This window comes from Camponotus floridanus, unplaced genomic scaffold, assembly GCF_003227725.1.
Source record: "Camponotus floridanus strain SB8 unplaced genomic scaffold, Cflo_v7.5 scaffold23, whole genome shotgun sequence".
NCBI classification, from domain to species: Eukaryota; Metazoa; Arthropoda; class Insecta; order Hymenoptera; family Formicidae; genus Camponotus; species Camponotus floridanus.
The window spans coordinates 789,454-809,514 of record NW_020229359.1 but is presented as its reverse complement, the minus strand read 5'-3'; the positions used below and the strand labels follow the sequence as shown (position 1 = coordinate 809,514).

General features: G+C 39.5%; 1 protein-coding gene across 4 annotated transcripts; it reads right to left on the bottom strand.

The window, feature by feature from the left end:
- Positions 1-5,389: 5,389 nt before the first annotated feature.
- On the bottom strand, positions 5,390-17,482 carry LOC105250703 (RNA-binding protein Nova-1). Of its 4 annotated transcripts, none has more exons than XM_011256938.3 (6): positions 16,577-17,478; positions 13,659-13,805; positions 13,418-13,575; positions 12,633-12,984; positions 11,737-12,191; positions 5,390-7,225 (listed from the first exon to the last, which is right to left on the bottom strand). In XM_011256938.3, exons 1-6 carry the CDS (start codon positions 16,692-16,694, stop codon positions 7,217-7,219), a joined length of 1,239 nt encoding a protein of 412 aa, XP_011255240.1. In that variant the 5' UTR covers positions 16,695-17,478; the 3' UTR covers positions 5,390-7,216. The 4 variants fall into 4 exon arrangements, with proteins under 4 accessions (XP_011255240.1, XP_011255238.1, XP_011255239.1 ...); XM_011256939.3 differs by lacking the exon at positions 5,390-7,225 and adding an exon at positions 11,502-11,666 and having other exon boundaries at positions 16,577-17,479; XM_011256936.3 differs by lacking the exon at positions 5,390-7,225 and having other exon boundaries at positions 11,121-12,191; positions 16,577-17,482.
- Between the last annotated feature and the right edge of the window lie 2,579 nt (positions 17,483-20,061).

The window sequence follows — 20,061 nt, the reverse complement described above, 5'->3', positions numbered from 1 at the left end:
AAAAAAAAAAAGAGAGAAAAAGATGCGTGTATCCATAATTACGACATGCTTAATGAGATACACATTATGTAAATATATACAAAGAAGATACAAATATATATTATATATATATTCGAATATTTTAATAATATATATAAAAGCCGTGATATGCGCGAAACAACAATTCGCCTGTGCCTTAACATCACAAATTTGATTGACAACGATTTGTTGACAATTGACCTATGTCCCCCCCCCCCCCAATCTTAGAATCGGCCGGACACGGATATAATCGCGCCTCATTCGAATATTGCCACGAATATTGTGTACATCGAACGGCTCTCTTTTTCACGCACAATGAAATCTGCATCTTCCATTCGCCGCCACGTCAAGATTTTACAATCTCTGGGATCAACGGTACAGTTGCGAGTACATCGCGTTACATAATCGCGTTTTACCGCGAGAGACATTATTAAAGAGAGAAAATGTATATATCACAAATTTCTGATCGTCTATCACGCTTCATTATGGAGATTAAAATAATGATATACATAGAACGATCCCCTTAAAAAACATTAACATTAATAATAATTATGAACCTCTCTCTGGAAGCAGAAAGTCTCAATTAACTTCAACCGATGTTTAACGGGGAAGATCCATTAGATTTGAACAATATAAAGGCGCGCGATCTGTCCATCTGTACCGTTGCGATGTTTTTCTTTCTTTCTCTTTTTTTTTGTCGAAATTTGGAAGGCTCTCGCGAATTCATCGCCGTCTAATCGTGCGAGATTAGACGCAAACCTTCCCAATTTCCACAAAATTACAATCGTACTTCGTAACTTGGATCGAGTATATAGAATAGAAGAGACTAGAGCGTGTTACCGAGAAATTCAGCCGGGAAATATTTCTTTTTTCTTTGGTGAATGAAGAGAGAGAGACGATGAACGCGTATGACGTATGATCATACTGCGACACTGAATGGACAAATGGATGGATGTATGGACGGTGGCCAGGTCATGAAATGAAGAACAACAGAATGCATTTAATGAGCGATTGTTTATTATGCTCTTATTATGGTCACTTGTCATACAGGTAACGATGCTTCTCAATGAGTGAAAATAGTTAATATATTATGTTTGTTTGTTTGCTTTTTTTTTACTTTTATATAATTATTCAACATTGAATGGAGATAAATTGAGAGATGATGAAAGAATAACAATTTATGAATGCAAATAAATGTGGTTAGAGTGTAAAGTAATAATATTATAAGATTAGCCCTTCGGAAAGAATGCTCGTGTGTGTGAACTAAATTATATACTTCATCGATAACAATAATAGTGATGCCCATTAAAAGAGAGGTCACGTCGGGATCAAAGAGCAGTTAATTAAATTTCGTCGACGAGCGCGAAAGTGCAAAAGTAAAATCATCGCTCCTCGCGGTCGATCAATAAATAGAGAATTCTCTGTAAGCCTTACGAATATGCTCTTATCAACTTCATTTGACAAAATTGCGCTTCGATTTGCCGTTCTTTTCACCGTCGCGTATATAGTCCCTTACACACATAGCTCTTTGCCGTATGTATCTCTCCGAGATATTTCACGCGATCGTTCACGGTATCGTCGATCATTGGATATTATTGTTGTCCTAAAAAATTATTATTTTGCGATTTTGAAATTATTTTTTAGATTTTGAAGTACATTACACGATTATTTTTGAGGTGGAATAAAATTCGGATTGATCCAATGCCAAGAAATACGCTTGTTGATTGACATTTCATCGATAAACTTTATATTTTCTCTATATAGAAAAGAGAAGAATTTATGAAAATTATTTCTCAAAAGTGATTCGTTGAATTGTCAATACGCATGTGTTCTTGGCATATTCTCTTAATTAAAAATTAAATGTATCACTTTTTCCTCGACGGAGTTTCTTAACATCGTGCAATGTCATAAGCAATGCATAATGTCGAATTATACGATTTATCGTTGGGAAGTTATCGAATGATTGAATGATTTTCAAATTATAAAATTAATAATAAAATTGATCAAGATGTTGATGATTATATACGTTTTGTTTATCGTCTTCATTACCGAGAGATAATCGCAGCGAAATCAAGATCAACGATACCGCGGACACCTCGCTATTATCTCGATGATAACCGGTTACAATCTTTTCGCCTATATTCGCTTTCTCGGGTCCTTGCTTACTTGCCTAAATATCCGTATCTTCCGAAGAGTTACGACTACTTTTACCACTAACTTAGCGTAAATATCGATAATCTTATAGTTTTCTCTCTCTCTGTCTAGTAAGGAGTTGAATATCGCAATACCCTTTTTTCCTATATTTTTTTTCTCTCCCTCTCTTCGCGGAGGCGAGACACGCCTCGGAATATTAAAAAATACGCAATTTTGCCCATTGCTCGTTAATGCACCGTCGTTCTCGTTTCGTGTTCGAGACAAGGAAAAAGAAAAACCGAACCGTGTGCACAATTATAGCATAAAATGTATAACGATGTGTGTGGATTCTCTTTTTTTTTCGTCTAATCGTGTGTACGGCATAATTCGCTTCAAACTCGGTAAAACACATGATGATGAAGAAAGAACGCACTGTCGCATGTATGTGTGTTGTGTGTGTATGTATGTCGTGTGTGCACGTGTCCTTAAATTATTTTATAGCCGAAGGAATGTAAGGTACAATACTCTTGATCGTGTAATTTCATTATCGGTGCGAGACGAATAAATCTCTCTATGGTACCTTTGCAGCCAGCTGCTCTCTCTCTCTCTCCCTCTCTCGCCCTCATATATATCTCGATTATATATATATATATATGTATATATATATATTATATCATATATGGAAGATAACGCTATTTTCTCTCTTTCTCTCAATCTAATAATTCGCCGAGTACGTCATGAGACGCACGAAAAAGACTTATCTCATCGCGAAAGTGAAGCGCAAACGCGCGTTCTCTCTGTTTCATTTGTCTGCAGGATTTTCTATTCGTGTGTAGGCATGCAATTTTGACATTATACAATGTGTATGCGTGTATGTGTGCGTGTTTATGTGTGTATGTATGTATGTACGTGAACGAGTCATGATTGTTTGGGATGAGAGCACACGCGCACCCACATGCACTTGCGACTTTTATAGCAATATATACTACTTATACTCAACAAGGTACTCAATAGTTTCCTCTTTCTTCCTTCCCTTCCTCCCACCCTTCGTCGCTACTTTATTTTATTTTTTTATATTCATTTTTTTAATCCCCGAGCTGCTATGTTTGCTACTTCTACCTCAACAACAACGATCTCACGTCTTGTGTAATTTTTTTTTTTCATATTTCTCTTCTCTTACATTATATGCTCTTACCCAAAATAATATACCATATTAACAGCCTAACTCTATTATAATATTCTCACTTCCGATAAAATAACATTACATACAATTTTGTACAATCCTCTTAATTATTTTGTAACGAATGTGTGTTCTAGTTGTCGCGCGGACACACGTAACATCGCCTCGTTATGTGTGCGTTTCGATACATTAATTTTCTTTTCTTTTAGTTGATTTTACTCTTTTTTTTCTCTCCCTCTTCCTCTCTCTCGATTAAATGGTCTTTCCGCGTTACTTTATGAGAATGATGTTGAATTAGATAAACGATAAAGATCGTGATATGGGAAATATATATCTCACGTCGTGGCTAATCGAATGATTTCTGAATGCTGCAATCTTCGATAATCTGTATGCTATCTTTCGTGCGCGCGCGCGCATTACATGTATAATAAAACTTCGTTTCCGCTATTGTCAATCGATGCGATACACGATGTAATAAATAATTTCCTCTTTTTTTTTTGCGACGTTCTCTATAACAATATATCTTAGTGTAACATGTCCCTTAGCGTAATATATTACGTTTTACATTGATTTCCTTGGCTATCTTGGCGAATTCGCCCTATCGTTTAAACATTTGATTATAGCGAACGATTGCAAAAAAGTGGCAGTAAACTAACAAGTATAGATAAGCAAAATTCTTAATATAGAGAAAAATGCAACATTCTTTCTGAAATAATAATTAATTGTAATATATATATATATATATATATATATATATATATATATATATATATATTTTACAATGCTAACACTTGTGTGTATATATATATGTCTGTTTTTCTTTTTTTTTAAATTGTTATTTGAATCGTTATCCATTAATTCATTAGGCCCTCCATCCGCCTTCCGGTACAATACACATTCGATATAAATTCTTTTTTGCCGACACAATTTTTAAGAACATTCGTTCGATATGAATTTACTGATTCAATTGAATTTACTGATTTTTATAAAAAATTCGCCTAAATTTTCTCTTTTTTTTTCCGTCAACATTAACGATTAATTTCAATCAGATTCATTGTACAGGAATATTACTCCAGAAATTGTTGCATCTCTAATTTTTTTTTAATTATTATCGTCGATCGCGTAGAACAAATTTGTAGAACAAGACACACGTGAAAGAAAAAAGTCAGGAAACGCAAACATGTGCACAACGCAACAATGTCGAAATTATAGTTCATTCATTTATATAAATAATGTTTCTCTCTCAATTTACAGCTCAGTGTCTATTACAGCGAAAGCGTTAAATCCCTCTCCCACTTTTTTTTCTATCCTCGTAATATTCCTGGCTGCTGCGAGAGTCTCCATTTTATTGCAAACTAAGAATATATAGGAGTACATAAAGGTATCTCGTAAAATATATACTCCATAACGATATTATATATATATTTAGCATATATTAATGGGAAATAAATGTTCGACTTTTTAATTGAAAACGGCCTGCCTGTCGTGCAGGAAATACACATCTTTAACAATACATTCTACTGTCAAACGTTAACAAGTGTGGTGGCTGATGAAATTGGAAAGGGGGAGGGGGAAAGAAGGAAGATAGGTTCGATATGGCACTAAAGGATGTGGAGTGACATGCAGCAGATTAATATTATTATTATTATTATTATTATTATTTTAAATTCTTGGCGCGATTTTTTGAATATCACTTTCTGCCTCTTTTTTGCGTTTTCTTTCTTTGTTTTTTTTTTTCAATTTTTTTTCCCCTTCACATCGGATCTTAATGGAGATTAATGCGATGAGAAAGTACGATGGAACATGATCTTTACGATGTAGCCTAGCACACACAGCCAAGTAACGTGACACACGAGTCACCCTTACGCGCGGCAACGAAGTATCGAAGATTCATTTAATAGTTACTGTAACAATAGTCGTAATTAGAATTGAGGCGAGTCAATGCAATTCCTACAGTTCCCTGATTACTACGCTACACCTTTTTCTCGCGGTTTTTCTCTCTCTTTCTTTTTTCCTCTCGCTTTCTTGCGAGGGTTGTATATATTTTAATTCTCTCTCTCTCTCTCTCTTTTTCTCCTTAATAGATTCCTTTAGTATTCTCATACGAGACAGTATACACAAGAGTATACGCAGATACGTAGAATTATATATTTATTTCTCTTTCCTCTTTCATCTCGGACAGTTCGATCATGTTTTATAATTTGTTTTATAATATTTCACAAGAGATTTAAGAAACTAGCTACATGTCTATACGCCTAACTGTCCTGTGTACAGTCCTATCGACTGGCGACACGCTGCGGTCTTGGCGAGTAGAAACAAAGAAATATATCTTAAACTGTACAAAACAAAGCGTTGTATGAAAAAATAAAAGATTCTCCTAACAAGAAGGGGAAAGGGGGCGGGGAAATGCTTTTGGCGGCGATGACTGTCGGGTCTATTGCAACAGTATGTTGTCCTCTCGTTAAACAACTCGTAGGTAACATTGACTGGCCGATCAATACTGCTTTGCCACCTCGTGCGCGAATGCATCGTCGTCGTTTCTCTTGAAAAATCCTCGACGATATGATACACGCGAGTCGTTTAACCCTTTCCGTTCCCACAATCTCGCGGAGTCGCATCATTTTCGCTTGAATACCTTGACGTCTCTCTCACAAAAATTATCTCGAAAAACATTTTCCTTCGATGAATCGAATAATCGAATATGCGAATTTTTACAGAGAAATTGAAGGAAGAAGCGTTCTGTTCATGTAGCAATGATTTCGATCGAAATCGTTTCGGAAAGGGTTAAAAAGAGTCCCCCATGCGAATCAATATTCATTAAACACGTAACGACAATTTTGTTGTTAATAAAATATCCTACTATTGATGTACATTCAATATATTGCGGCACGTCAATTATCAATCTAATATTTGCGATAAGATTATCTCTCCAATATTGATCGCATACGGGACACGACTTTGCACGCGGAAATGTTGATTTCGTCGTTATATATCTTGTTATTACGTAATACGTCGAAGATAGATATATACACGTACTAACGCATATATACGCACATACTAATGTCGCTGTTAAACGACATTAGGAAAGTTTAAGTTTATTTATCGAAAGTGTTATTTTAATATAATGACAACCGTGTACATCTTCGAGCTACTGGAAAGTGCAATCTTACGCGTGATCTTGTGATCAATCTTCAGCGTCATAGTTTGTAATCATTTTACAAAGCAAATTCACTAACAATCGCACACTTTTTACACAGAAATGTATAGTAGAATCTTCTACATCTCCTTTTCTCAATCCCGAGTCTTGAAAAATATATCTATACTTAGCACTTTGTTGTTGACTGAGAAGATATTCCCGAGACTTTTTCGACATTTTTATCAGATAAGCAATCATAAAGCTCCGCTCGAAGAGAAATACTTCCTTTCGATCTACTTAAAATAACACTTTCAATGTCGCAAACTTTACGAATCATATCGATACGATCACTAAAATTTATAACAAGCGGTATACTCTTTATAAATCAATATTACACTAAAGAGAATACTTATGTTAGACTGGCTGATCGCGCTATGGCCTCTATATGTGTTTTTTCCTTTTGCGTTTCTCGTTTGATTCTTACCCGGAGTATATATCGCATGGAGATGCATTTGTCCTCCACGCGTGTGTTGTTTACGCATTCATTTAGGGGAAGAGAATTGTCCTGATCTCTCGTCGTCGAAAAACAAATACGGACGTCATCGCGCGAAATATCCGTTATCATGCTTAACGAGCATCGAGCATGTTAACTTTATTTTCGTGCGCACTGCGTGACGAAGCTGTCCTCTTTCCTCCTTCGATCTCCCCCTCGTCTTGGCCGAACTTTGCGGCATGCCGTGACAAGCGCTTTACTTTACCTGCGCAAATAAATTCTACAATTTTACATTCTATATCAACGTACATACATAATTCGTTCGTTCGTTCGTTCGACATCTTTCGCGTATTGGCGGCTGATAAATATACACTCTCTTTCTCGGCTCCATCACAGCTAGTCTTATATACGGAATTTGCTCTACTACGGAATGTTTAATATCAGAGAGAACTCTATTCCTAGTTTATAACGTGAAACTGCTACCTACAAGTTGTTTGTCAGAGGGACCTCCTCCCTTCTCCACCTCCTCCTCTCTCCTCCTCGTTTCAAATATATATTGCATCTATCTACAAACATGTACGTCATAACTTGTATCATTTGTACCAACAGGCGATGCATATCACAAAATTAGTCGCTTCATTCTGCGCTAATGAAGATACGAGGTGCCATGGGCGATTGTTTCTTTCAATTTGCTTCAACGCTATACGCGAACAAGAGTGCTAAGAGCATGGCTATTGCGAATGTACGGTAACAGTATAGTGAACGGGTTTGGAGGCGAAAATTCGTGCGAAAGTAATATAGTAATCGCTCCTAAGAGCAATCGCTTCCTAGAGACATATAATTTAAAGTGGAGAAGCAAAAGCGAGAGCGAATCGCGACGCGTAAGCGAGTTTTCGGTTCAAGAGTTTATCGTCCAATCTCGTTCACAGTTGCGTTACATCGGATGAGATATATAGTTAATCCTCATCTCTCTCTCTCTTTCTCTCTCTCTCTCTCTCATACAACTTTAACAACATGGGGATATAAAATAAAGATGCCGATCCTCAATCGATGCTTTTCATATATAATGCGACACTTGAGTCCGAGAGACGCGAATAAATATTAGAACGATTAAATAACATTGAGAATTGTGAATATGAAAGACGAATAAATAATATTAAATCTAATAGGTAACGTACATATTTGTAGCAGTGGCAATGTAAAATCGTGTATGTGTATTTGTGTGTAGAAACGAGACTAATGGCAAATTCGAATGACAAATGCTTTTTTCTTTTTCTGTTCTTTTTTCTTTTTTTTTTCTTTACACGCCTCGTCTCGTATCGCGCGACAAACTCGGCAACTTTCGCCTGTCGGCAGCCGGCCAGAGAATGTTGACAGCCGATTATAATGGAAGATTTGTAGCGCGATGAGAGAATCAGCGGTAACCAAATTAATAGCTCTAATGTGATGATTTCGAAGAGAATGACGATATAGACTTGTGTACATATTATTTTTTTATATTAATCAATATATAATGAAATATATTATGCTGCCGTTAGCATTAATAGCACGAAGGCCATCAGAACACACTAATCCATAAATTAAATTAATATCTATAAGTTACATTTATATATGCTCTCTTAAAACTTTAGAATTGATCTATCTACAGCAACCTAATTAATTATTTCATATTTCTCAGTGACTTTTCAATCTATTTGGGCAACACAGTGAAGTTTAATTGATAATAGAGTTCACATAGAATTTATGGATAAACATAAATCTGTTCTCTCCCCTTTGCGGACGCAAATATTTTGTTAACAATCTTTTATAATATCTCATCTCCACATTCTTTCATATATATAATATTTCTGCATATATATTATATATTTATATATATTTTTTTTCTTTCTTTTATATATATATATACATATATACGTCATTTTTATAATTCATTTAACGTGATTTCTCTTTTTATTAATCTTTGTATTAATCTAATGCATCGTTCTCTCTGTATAATACATACATGCGTACATACATATATACATATACCTGTATATATATATGCATGTATAAATGTGTGTATGTATATATACATATATATCTTTCTCTCTGCATAATATATTATCATTATCATTCCCGTCATGCGATATTTATAAATATACAAGTCATTGTTTAAAGAGCGGTGGGCCAGCGCCTCCATTTATGAATTGTACTCATGTACAGTTATATATTTCATTTCGATATAATCATTAGTTTAACTACACCCATTATTGATTACTACCTAGCTTATATCACCCCTTCCTATTTACCTATCCTCAAAAAAAAAGAAAGAATGATTATAAAAATTCCTACTCTCTTAGCGGATATCCTTTCCTCCGATCAAACAGCGAAAGCGCAACAGATTTGTCTGGAAACAATGTTTAAATCGATCCTATCATTCGACAAACCTGTCAATTCGCTTCCTGTGACGAAAAACGCTCCCTTTTACATTCCATACAGAACCCAAAAATATGCGATTTGGCTAAATAATCGAGATTGTCCAAAGTAATGATTAAAATGTGCAAAACAGAAGAGATTCTCGTATACGTCTATATAATCGATAAATCTCTGCTAGATCATTTTAAAATACACGAATCTGTATCGGTAAAAAGTCTCGCGCGCGGCAAGAAAAAAACAAATCGAGGAAAAAAGCTCGCACGTAAATAAAAGACTTCCGAAATGTGTCGTTTAAACGAACGAGCGTTTGTCATTTTAAGAAAGCAAACGCCAATAGATCCTACTTTCTCTCAAAAGGCACATAACAAATTCCAATATCGAGTCTGATTAAATGAGACTAAAGTAAAACGCCAGGCAAAATATTAATAGATCTTAATCGTAGTCAACTGACGATCGTCTTAAAAGAGGAAATAATTAGACTAAAAATTCTAGATAAATAATGGAACAATGGAACAATTGCACACACTTGCGCAAACTATATAATTTGAGAATATTATCTAAAATGATGTGCAAAAGGTATTATCCTAGTAAACGAGTGCTAAAGCGTAAATAGATTTGTCCATCCCTTAGAAATATCTATTAAAAAGTAATAACAAGTTTAAAGTTAATCTAGTTTTGTATATATATTACTCTAACAATATAAGAGCTACGAAAAGTTAGACGAGGTTTGTGTTCAGAGATGGAGACTTAAATGCTTTGGAATTAAGAATATAACTTGGCAATAACGAGTTATTCGTTATTTTTATTTAACTGGACCAGCCAGCGATATTGTAAATATATAAATATATGTTTATATATATATATATAGAATAGCTCTCACTTTGGATTATATATATATATATATGAATATATTAAACTTTTTCCAGATATTTTTGCGTCATGAGAAGTTTCGGAAAAAATTTTACAAAGTTTTAGAACTCAAAATTTTAAACTCTAAAGGTTTATAATTCTTTCTCCGAAACATTCTCTATATGTGTGCGCGCGTGTATATATATATATATATATATATATAAACTCTTTGCCAAGATATTACTCTGTGTACTCGATGAACGAAGTAAATAATACATTTTATAAAAAGAGCGAGATTAGTCTAAGTATTTCCCATCTCGAAAGACAATTCAGAATGTTGATCACACGAAACTCTTGTCTCAACATTCCTCCTCAGTTGACAAATCGATGATTGACCCAGATTCATTGCCGTTTCGACGTTGAGTTCTGTATGAGCTGGACCTTTTTGGATTATTATGGTGAAATATGTCCCATAAAAATCTGAGAATGCATTCGCAATATTATCCAGGCAGAAAAGTTTGTCTATCGAAAGAAGAAGCCGGATCTTTCCAAGTGTATAGTGTAGTTTGTCAGTGGTGTGTGAACAATTGTGTTTGGCTAAGGAGATGCCGTAATCGAATCTTTCCGAATCGATAACAATTACATCGTGTGGATTACCTCAACTGGTAATGCGCTATACACAATAACAACTAATTATTCGTGGCAACTCTGATGCGATACGCGCGTGTCGTGTGTGATAAAGCCCCGTAATGTGGTGTATCACAGAACAATCGTAGTAGTTATACATCTATACATACATATACATATACATACATATATATATATATATATATATATATATATATATACATACATACATATACATACATATATATATACATATATGTCATAATATAATCTTAAAAGATAGAGATAAATGTGTTGACGAGCCATGATGGATGTACGAACGTAAGTGATACGACAATGCAAGCGCTATAGTGACAACGCAGCGCGATAGATGACAACGGGCGGTAGATTGGCGATGTTAGACGAAATATATATATATGTATGTATATATATATATATATGTCAAAAGTATACAGAGGAGAGAAGAGAATCGCGCGCCGTATCCGGGCGCGTTCTACTTTCTCAGGGTGTGAAGAGGTGAACAACGGAGCTCAATAATGGGGATGAACAAGAGGAGTGCTGTACTTGAAATCAATGTATCATACTGGCGATGGCATTCTGACGTGCTCGCTTCGCCTCTTCTTCACTGATCCTCTGCTCGATCAAGTATTGAGCAGTGTTGATCGCATTGGGATAACCCGTGATAGTCACTATGCGGTTCCTGGTACCAGGGGCGAACATGCCCTTCTTAGAGATTTGTATGTTGGCGCCACTTAGGTGCTGAATCTCAATGAGGGCACGACCACCGGGTCCCAGAATAGCTCCCACTATAACCTCTGCAATTTCTATGTCTACTTTCTTGGTCTCCTTGTTGTTGGCGTCTACCTGTGTAGGACTCTTACTTACAAGTGATAACTGGTTAGTGCCCAGGCCAAACGAATTGTTGTTCAGGTGTATCGCGCTGGCGGCGGTGTTGTTCTGTCGGAACGGATCGAACGGCTCGTAACGATCGAGGGTATTGCGTGGCGTCGGCGAAGTTGATCCGAGTGCAGGCACAGTCCCGATGGGTCCGAATACACCGCCATTGTTGTTCGAGCCGTTCGCGGTCGTTGTGCTGTCCATCGGGTTGCCCAGATAGCTCATACTAGACGGCATTCCTATGCCCATCCCGAGGATATTATATTTGGCGAGAGTGGCGATCGCGGCGAGTATCTCTGTAGCAGCGGGCTCGGAGAAACCTGTCGTACGTAGATTCAGTTTTATATGTTCCAGCAGCTGCGTCGTTACTGGTGCCGTGCCCGCTGTAATGGCCGCGCCCAGATTCAAGTTAAGACTCAAACCAGCACCGTTCAAGAGACTCACTAAAATAATAAACATATAATTACCATATTTTATTAATCACAAGACGATAAAAGACGATTTCTCGTTAAACTATAAATCTACATGCACGATCCAAGGTTTGATTAAAACAAGAAAAAAAAGGAGAAAATATGAATAAAGCGCAATATTTCTTGCACGATTCTAAAGACATATAAAAGATACTTTCTTTATTTTTTTTTATTCAATACAGTGAATTTTTCCGACATCTGCAGTTATTTAATAATAAAATTTGAGCGTCTATTTGAAAGTTTGTAGCAATGTATATGTATATATATATATATATATATATATATAATTACTATATATATAATTACTATTATTACATAATGTTATATAATCACAGATGATACTAATAAAACAGCATTTCATTACATTGCAGAGAGAATGCTTTATCAGCATTATAAAACTTGTTAAATACTAACCTGTATTCAAGCCAGCTGTAGATGTATACGTGGGAGTGCTTGTGGGGGCTTGAGCATAAGGACTGCCTGTAGGATTGTAGTTGGCAACCGGACCACTTACATCCGCATAACTGACATTAAGACAGGTACCACTTTGTGGATCATCCGCTACTTTCGCTAGGATCATATGTAACGCCCTGTGATTATTTTCTTTTTCACCAATCACTGTTATACATCGCTCTTGAAGAGATAGATCTTTAGCCTTCTGACTTATTTGGACGTACGAGCCGGATTCTTCTTTAATTTGCTTAATATAATTCCCGGCTTTTCCTATTATCATCCCCGCGGTGCTATTAGGTACCAAAATTTTGACCTGAAATAGCAGTTTCGACTCATGTGTCATTACCGCATACAAAATTTGCATATGCAACAAAGAGAACAGTTATAAGCTTAATTATCAGAGACAAATCATTTTATCTGGTATAAATTTAGCAACTACATTCTTTATAAATGATTATTGTTAATATATCATGTTTTTTTATAAAGAGAATTATCAATATTATAATAATAAATTACCATTATTTTTAAAAGACAACCTGTTAAGAAGATAAATATTCTAGAATCTGTATAATTATTTTTAATTTTTATTCCAGAATCTGTATATTATATTTTTCTATAAGAAAAATATAAACTACTAACACCTACTAATAAAACAATTGTTTTGAAAAAATATCTTGTATGTAAAAGAGAAGACAGGGGTATTAAAAAAAAATTTATTTTACACATAAAATGTTTGAGTCTTATACCTGCTTGTCTCTCTCCGCTGTGGCTTTACCAGAGTCAAAGTCAACTGTAGTTTTCGAAGTAAGATCAGGCTTCTCGCGTATTTTATCCATGATAAATTCCATAACTTCCATTATAGCATCTACGGTGCCGGTGATTAGGCATACCCTCTCGGTAGTTCCTGTAAATATAAAACGATTTTCTTGATAATAAGAAGAAATAAAGAAAAGAGAGTTCGTGTATGTATACAATTTAAATATATACCAGGATAGAAATCGTGCGATTTAGACATCTTCACCCTTGCCCCTGTATCTTTTTGAAGTTGAGCAATTGTGTCTCCACCTTTTCCAATAATGGCCCCGGCCGCCACACCGGGGACCAACACTTTGAGGTGATAGGTTCCATCTCCTCCTGCGAAATCAGAATTCAAATTATCTTCTTAATCATTTTCTCTGAATAACAGTATGCAATTTAAAATTAATCTAAAAGGAAATAGGGAAGAAATTATTGAATCGTGTTTAATGATAAAATATTATGCATATATAGAATGATTAAAAAAAGATATTTTTATATTTAAAAAATGTATATTAATTTCTCTCCCTGGGTGAATTAAAGATCAGATTTTAAAAAATCTTTTTATTGATTCAAAGTGGATATATGTCTAAGGAATTATTACTTCAAAGCATTGAAAACATGGATATATTTTATGAACAAAATATTTCTTCAATGATATTTTTCTGAAAATTGAGTTAATTTCAAAAAGAATCGGCCCGATTTCTTTTTTTAACTCTTAAATGTCACATGCTGATGCAACTCGAGAAGCATCATTTTATTTCGTTGATTAAACGAGTTATGAAAAATTGTTAATAATCAAAAATCGAGATTCTCTTTGTTTTACAAAATCAATATTTTTATCTGCAATCACATACATTTTTTTAATCATGTTTCGAAAACGCACATGATTCTTTTTGTTCTTGTTTACACTCGCACACGTAATCGAACATGTTTAAAGGTGATTAAAGAAATTCCAGGAAATCTAAATCAGTCGACGAATTGGTCACGAATTATGACACATGGTCATCGGAATAAATATATGGCACGTAAATAAGAAGTCTAAAAGATAAAAAAAAATTACGTAATTAATGATTATCAATTCTTGGAAATGACAGTTTGAGATTAAATTTCTAACGCGACTATTCCTAGAGAGAGAAAACAATCGCGGTTGAATTCGTAATCAATCACGTATATTGATTGATCTATTTACAATTTTCCATCGTAAGCTTAATCATTCGACAGAATTCAGATTCCGAAAACCTCTCGTCAACGAAAATTATCAATCGAGTCAACCTATTCCCAATTACACCGGCAATCTTGATTAATTAACTTTTCGTTTGGAGATTATTCGCTCTTTCCGGGTAGTAAATCTTGATTATGTCACGAACAAAGAGAAAGAAAAATGGAATCGATCACGGTCATCGTAGCGATGACTAACCTCGGTGCAATCGAGTCAAAAGACACACACACACACACACACACGACGAGTCGAACTCGATTAAGAGCTTAAAACGAATAGAATCCACGATAACAATCTACTTGACTTTTTTTCAAGAATCACTTTGAATCCAGCAGCGTGATCGAAAAAGAGATGATCGCGCTCGAAAAAAACAACTAATGTCAATACAGATCGAATGTCACGATAGAAAGGTCAACGTGGCCGATGGAGCGCGTAGACGTATTTCGTACATCGAACCACCCTTTGGAGACAAGCCGAAATCCCAGCGCGAGATGCATCGCGAAGGGCGAGGGCGAAGGCGAAGGAGAAAACGGTAACCGAGATCGATGCGAAGAGATCGGGCCGAAAGGGACGGCGCGCAGCGGGAAGTCGGGCGCGCGAAAGGCAAACAGCTGTTTGACAGATGGAAACCCTGCGCGCTGGCTCGACTCGGCTCGGCTCCGCTCGGCTCGTCGGTCGGTTGGTTGGTTGGTTGGTTCGCTCGCTCGCTCGCTCGCTCGCTGGCCCGGCGACCTTGACCCGCAACCTCGTCTGCGCGGCGGAGAGGTGCGGCGCGGTGCGTGCGTGCGTGACAACTCACCGATGCGCCACATCCTAGAGTGGGCGCCGTCGTTCTGCGCGCGGATGGCAGCGGCGGCGCGCGTGACTACGTCGACGACGGCGACTTGTCGAGGGCGACGACGACAATGACGGCGACGATGACGACGACGGTGGCTGCGGCACCGCGACCCGGGATACGCGGTGCGGAGAGCGACTCGCGCCCGCGGCTGATGCACAAAGACGACGAGAACGTGGCGGCGCAACCGCTATTTTCACGACGTTCGCGCGACAAAGTTGCAGAGTCACCGTAGAAGCAGCCACCGCCGTGGAAGCGGTCCTCCATTAACAATGTTCCACAGGCACGACCGCCCACACGTAATCGAGGAAGACAGACAGACGGAGAGAGAAAGACAGATAGAGAGAGTGAGCGAGAGAGAGCCGGACGAGGAGAGGAAGAGGAAAACGTCAAACGCGGGTCGGAAGGTCGGTATTTAAAACACCCGCTGGCTCAGTCGTCGAACTTGACGCGGCCGCGCGCGCGACTCTGTAGATCGTGGAAGATGGGACGCGCGACAGAGACGCGAACAAAGAGAGAGAGAGAGACCGAGAGAGGAAGAGAAAAAAAGGAAAAAGAGGACGTCGAGGCGGGCGGAAGGAGAGGAGACGTGGCACGCCAGAGGATGCGCGAGACGAGGCGCGGTGCTTTGTCGCGATACATACGGCGATCGCCGGACGAAGCGATCCGTCGACGAGGCCCCCACGAAGTGGGAAACGAAAGGGAATGGCCCGGCGATCCGCGCCGTGTCAACAGAGCGCGGCGGCGGCGACGACGAGATTGTCAAAGGCGCGCGCGAAAGACGGAGCAAAAGAGAGAGAGAGAGAGATGGCGCGGGGTTGGAGGAAGAGAGGGAGGCGGAGAGCGAGCGAGACGGACGTTCCCGCGCGTATCCATGCACGTATTGCCTATTGGCGCGTGTATATCGGTGCGCGAGTATGCGTGCCCGCGAGAGAGAGAAGGCCCGGAGCTCGAAGATGGGAGCGAGCGAGCGATATCACCGACGTCGACCACCGAGTCGCGGCCGAGTCGCGACGTTGACGCGCGGCGTCGACGACGCCCCGACGGAAATACCTGATCCGTAGTGCGACCTCTTGGTCGCGCCGTTCTCCGCGTCGCAGTCGAGCGGCCGCTTTCTGGAGTCCGCAATCTCCGGGGAGGGACACGTCTCCATTCCTGAGTCGGCGGCCATCTTGGTTCGCTCGTTGCGCGCACGTAACACACACAGGCACGAGAACCAGGCGGTAACACAACACGGGAGGAGAGATATGTACACACGGAACTCGCGCCGCACACTTGTACCGATCAGGGGCGGAGGGGGAGAGGGAGGAGGAAGGCCAGAACGGCGGAGAGAGAGAGAAAGAGAGAGAGAAAGAGAGAAGAAGAGAGAGATGCGGAAAACGAGAGAAGAGGAGAAACGAGGCGAAGCGCGCGAGCAAGACGAATGATGGAACGATGGGGATGAGGTGGAGGAGGCAACAGCAGACGATGCGTCGGGAACGAGTGTCGTGTCCCGAGAAATGAGGTGCCAGGCGCGGAGTGAAGAGGCACGACGTTACCCGCTCTCGGACGTACGTACGGACGTGCGACGATGACGATGACGGCGACGATGACGGCGACGACGGAGCTTGCCGCAGACCCACTCGTCTCGTTTACCGCAGATACGCCGCGCGGGAGGGGTACGATACAACAAACTAGGTAGAGAAGGAGGAGAAGGAGGAGGAGGAGGAGGAGGAGGTAGTACCCGCGCCACGGACGTACGCGCGCACGTACGGACGGACGGACGGACGGACGAACGAACGAACCGTGCGGATGAGTGAACGAGAACAAGTGACACACGCGGGGTGCCGCGTCTCACTGGCGACTGCTCGCGGCTCCCTTGCCAACCAGCTGGTTGATACTCGGTGTGCGGACTCGCGTACACCTCTCTAGGCTCGTCGCGTCCTCGTCTAGCCTACGGCGGGATCCCTATCGCTCCGCTGCGAGCCTTTATCTCTTTCTCTCTCCTGGTGCGCGCGCACTTTATCTCTCTCTCTTTCTCTTTCTCTCTCTGTCTTCCGTTCTCTCGCCAGCCCTATCGCGCGCGAGCTCCGTTTGACAGGAGCGGATCAAGCCGAGTGCGTCGCGGGCGCCGTTCCCCGCTTTCGGGAACTTCGCCTCGCGGAGATGACACTTCCGGGAGTCCTTCAGCAAAACGCGGCGCGCGCGCGCGCGCCGTGCAACGCGGCGGGCGCGCTCGTTACGTAAGCAACTGGCGGGGCGGGGAGCGAAGGGCGCGGATGTAACCCGACGCTGCCGCTGCCGTTGCCTGTCCCCGATGCGTCGTCCTGCGCGCCCGAACGCGCGCGCTTTAGATCGAATTTGCGACCGCGGCTCGCGCGCAGTCTCCGCGCTTCGTGACGTTTGACGTTTGAGTTTTCGATTCTCGTCGCGGCGGGAAAACGCCTCCTTTCGATTTCTTTTTTTTTTTTTAGGGAAGGAGAGGGAGATGCGGGTGAGCTTCGATTTATTTCACGCACCAAATACTTGTTGAATTCTGGGAAATAAAAAGTATCTCGAGATTAAATACGTTTCTATTCTCGAGATTAAATATGTTTCTATTCTCGAGATTAAATACGTTTCTATTCTAGATCCGGGCGAATTATAACGACCGTTCTTCTCGGAACACCCAGTACTTCCGATTTTTTTTTTTAGGGAGGGAGAGGGAGGTGTGAGTGAGCTTCGATTTATTTCACGCGCCGAATATTTGTTGAATTAATTCCAGGAAATGAAAAGTATCTCCGAGATTAAATATTTATATCGTTTCTATTCTAGATCCGGGCGAATTATAACGACCGTTCTTCTTGGAACACCCAGTACAGTGGTGTTACTGGTCTTCTCGTCGTCGTCGACGACCTTTGCGCCTCCGTAAACCCGATAGCGCGATCCGCGCCGCTCGCTGCAGCCATGCATCGATGATGACGACGGATCGCGCGATAGCTCGATTTCTTATCCTTGATCTAAAAATGTATTAGAGAGAGAGAGAGAGAGAGAGAGGGAGAGAGAGAGAGAGAGAGAGAGAGAGAACAAATACACCCGGGGCGTACGAGAGATTATCCGAGCCGGGGGCAAAGTTCCTCTGCGCATTACGAGAGATGAAATCCGTGATTCCTTCGTGCTTCAATCCCTCGCCGATCGATACTCGCTCGCATTCTCGTTTTTCATACATTTTGAAAGTATAAAAAAAAAAAGCAGGTGGAGTTTGACGTAAAGTTAAACGCGCGCGTGCGTGAAAGATAAATGAAAATGACGTTCGGAAAAACTTTCGAGCTACCTTTAGCGTCGTATTTATCTCTCATTGATGCGATTTCATTCCAAGAGTATGTTAGCGCTCGCCGACGAATCTTATTTGGAAACATAAGACCGGTAACCGATACACGAACAATGTTTCTACGACGCTTGAAAAAGCGCCATAACTGTCAATTACGCATCATTGTTAGTTATTTTCCTCACGATGATTAGTCATACGATACACGTCGGCACCTGCCTGTCATGTACGATACAAGAAGCGCCCATCTGGCGATGGTTGCGATATTTACGTCTAATGCAGGAGTCATGCTTTGCGCATGACACACTGCACTCTGGATGGGCTACAAGATTGAGGCATAATAAAGCGCAGGATGGAATGTCAGATATATCGTTCAAGGTTCTGAATGCAGCATTGAAAAAAGTGGGACGGCGAGATCGGGCTCTTAATTAATCGCGCTATCAGTCATGCCACGTGTGTGCTTGTCTCGAGGAAAAAAAAAATGTCTCAATAGATTTCTGTCGAGATTGAATAAGCTAGAAATCAATCGAATAACATAGATTGTATTTGATCATGAATAAGCACAGCTTTGACGGCGTTGTCGAAACGATCGTCTCTCTCGAAAAGTAAAATGTCAAGGCGCGAATAATTTTTCGACTACGCGCAAAAAAAAAGGTTTGCATGAAATTTTGAAAAGCGATACAATGAGCAAGATATTGAATAATATCGTGGAGAGATACAATATCGGAGTAAACTTTGGATACAGTCTTGGAGTCTCTTGCAGTTCTCGACTGTAAGAATTGTTGCGTCTTTTATCTCGAGTGTTTCTATTACCAAACACCTTCTGCACGCTTTTTTATCGCCAATAATCGTAGACGGTAAAAGGAACTGGTAATAACTGACAAAAGATACGGGTGATGCAATAGTGCAGCATTACATTGAATAATAATAATAGCACATATTAGTTAACATATTAGTTATTATAGCATAGCATCTTCTGTAATTATCTTCTATTTTAATACTTATGCTATTGTAAGTCTATGATAGCTCATAATGCATCTAGTTGAATAAGAAACACACGTGATGGAAGTATTAATAATTCAAATTGCTCAATCAATTGTTTTATCCGATTCTAATCGAAGCTAAAAAAGCTAAAAAGAATGCTAAAAAATAATATAAAAATCGAAGCTAAAAAAAGTGCCAAAAAATAATATAAATTTTATTCGTATGATTCGATCTCTCCGCTAAAAAAAAATTAAAAAATATAAACAAT

Excerpts from the sequence above, each read along its gene's own strand:
- LOC105250703 (XM_011256936.3), bottom strand. The coding sequence starts at position 16,694 with ATGGCCGCCGACTCAGGAATGGAGACGTGTCCCTCCCCGGAGATTGCG. Across the intron at positions 12,985-13,417 it reads CAGCGGAGAGAGACAAGCAG|GTCAAAATTTTGGTACCTAA; the intron begins GTATAAGACTCA and ends CTGCTATTTCAG. Across the intron at positions 12,192-12,632 it reads TACAGCTGGCTTGAATACAG|TGAGTCTCTTGAACGGTGCT; the intron begins GTTAGTATTTAA and ends TTATTATTTTAG.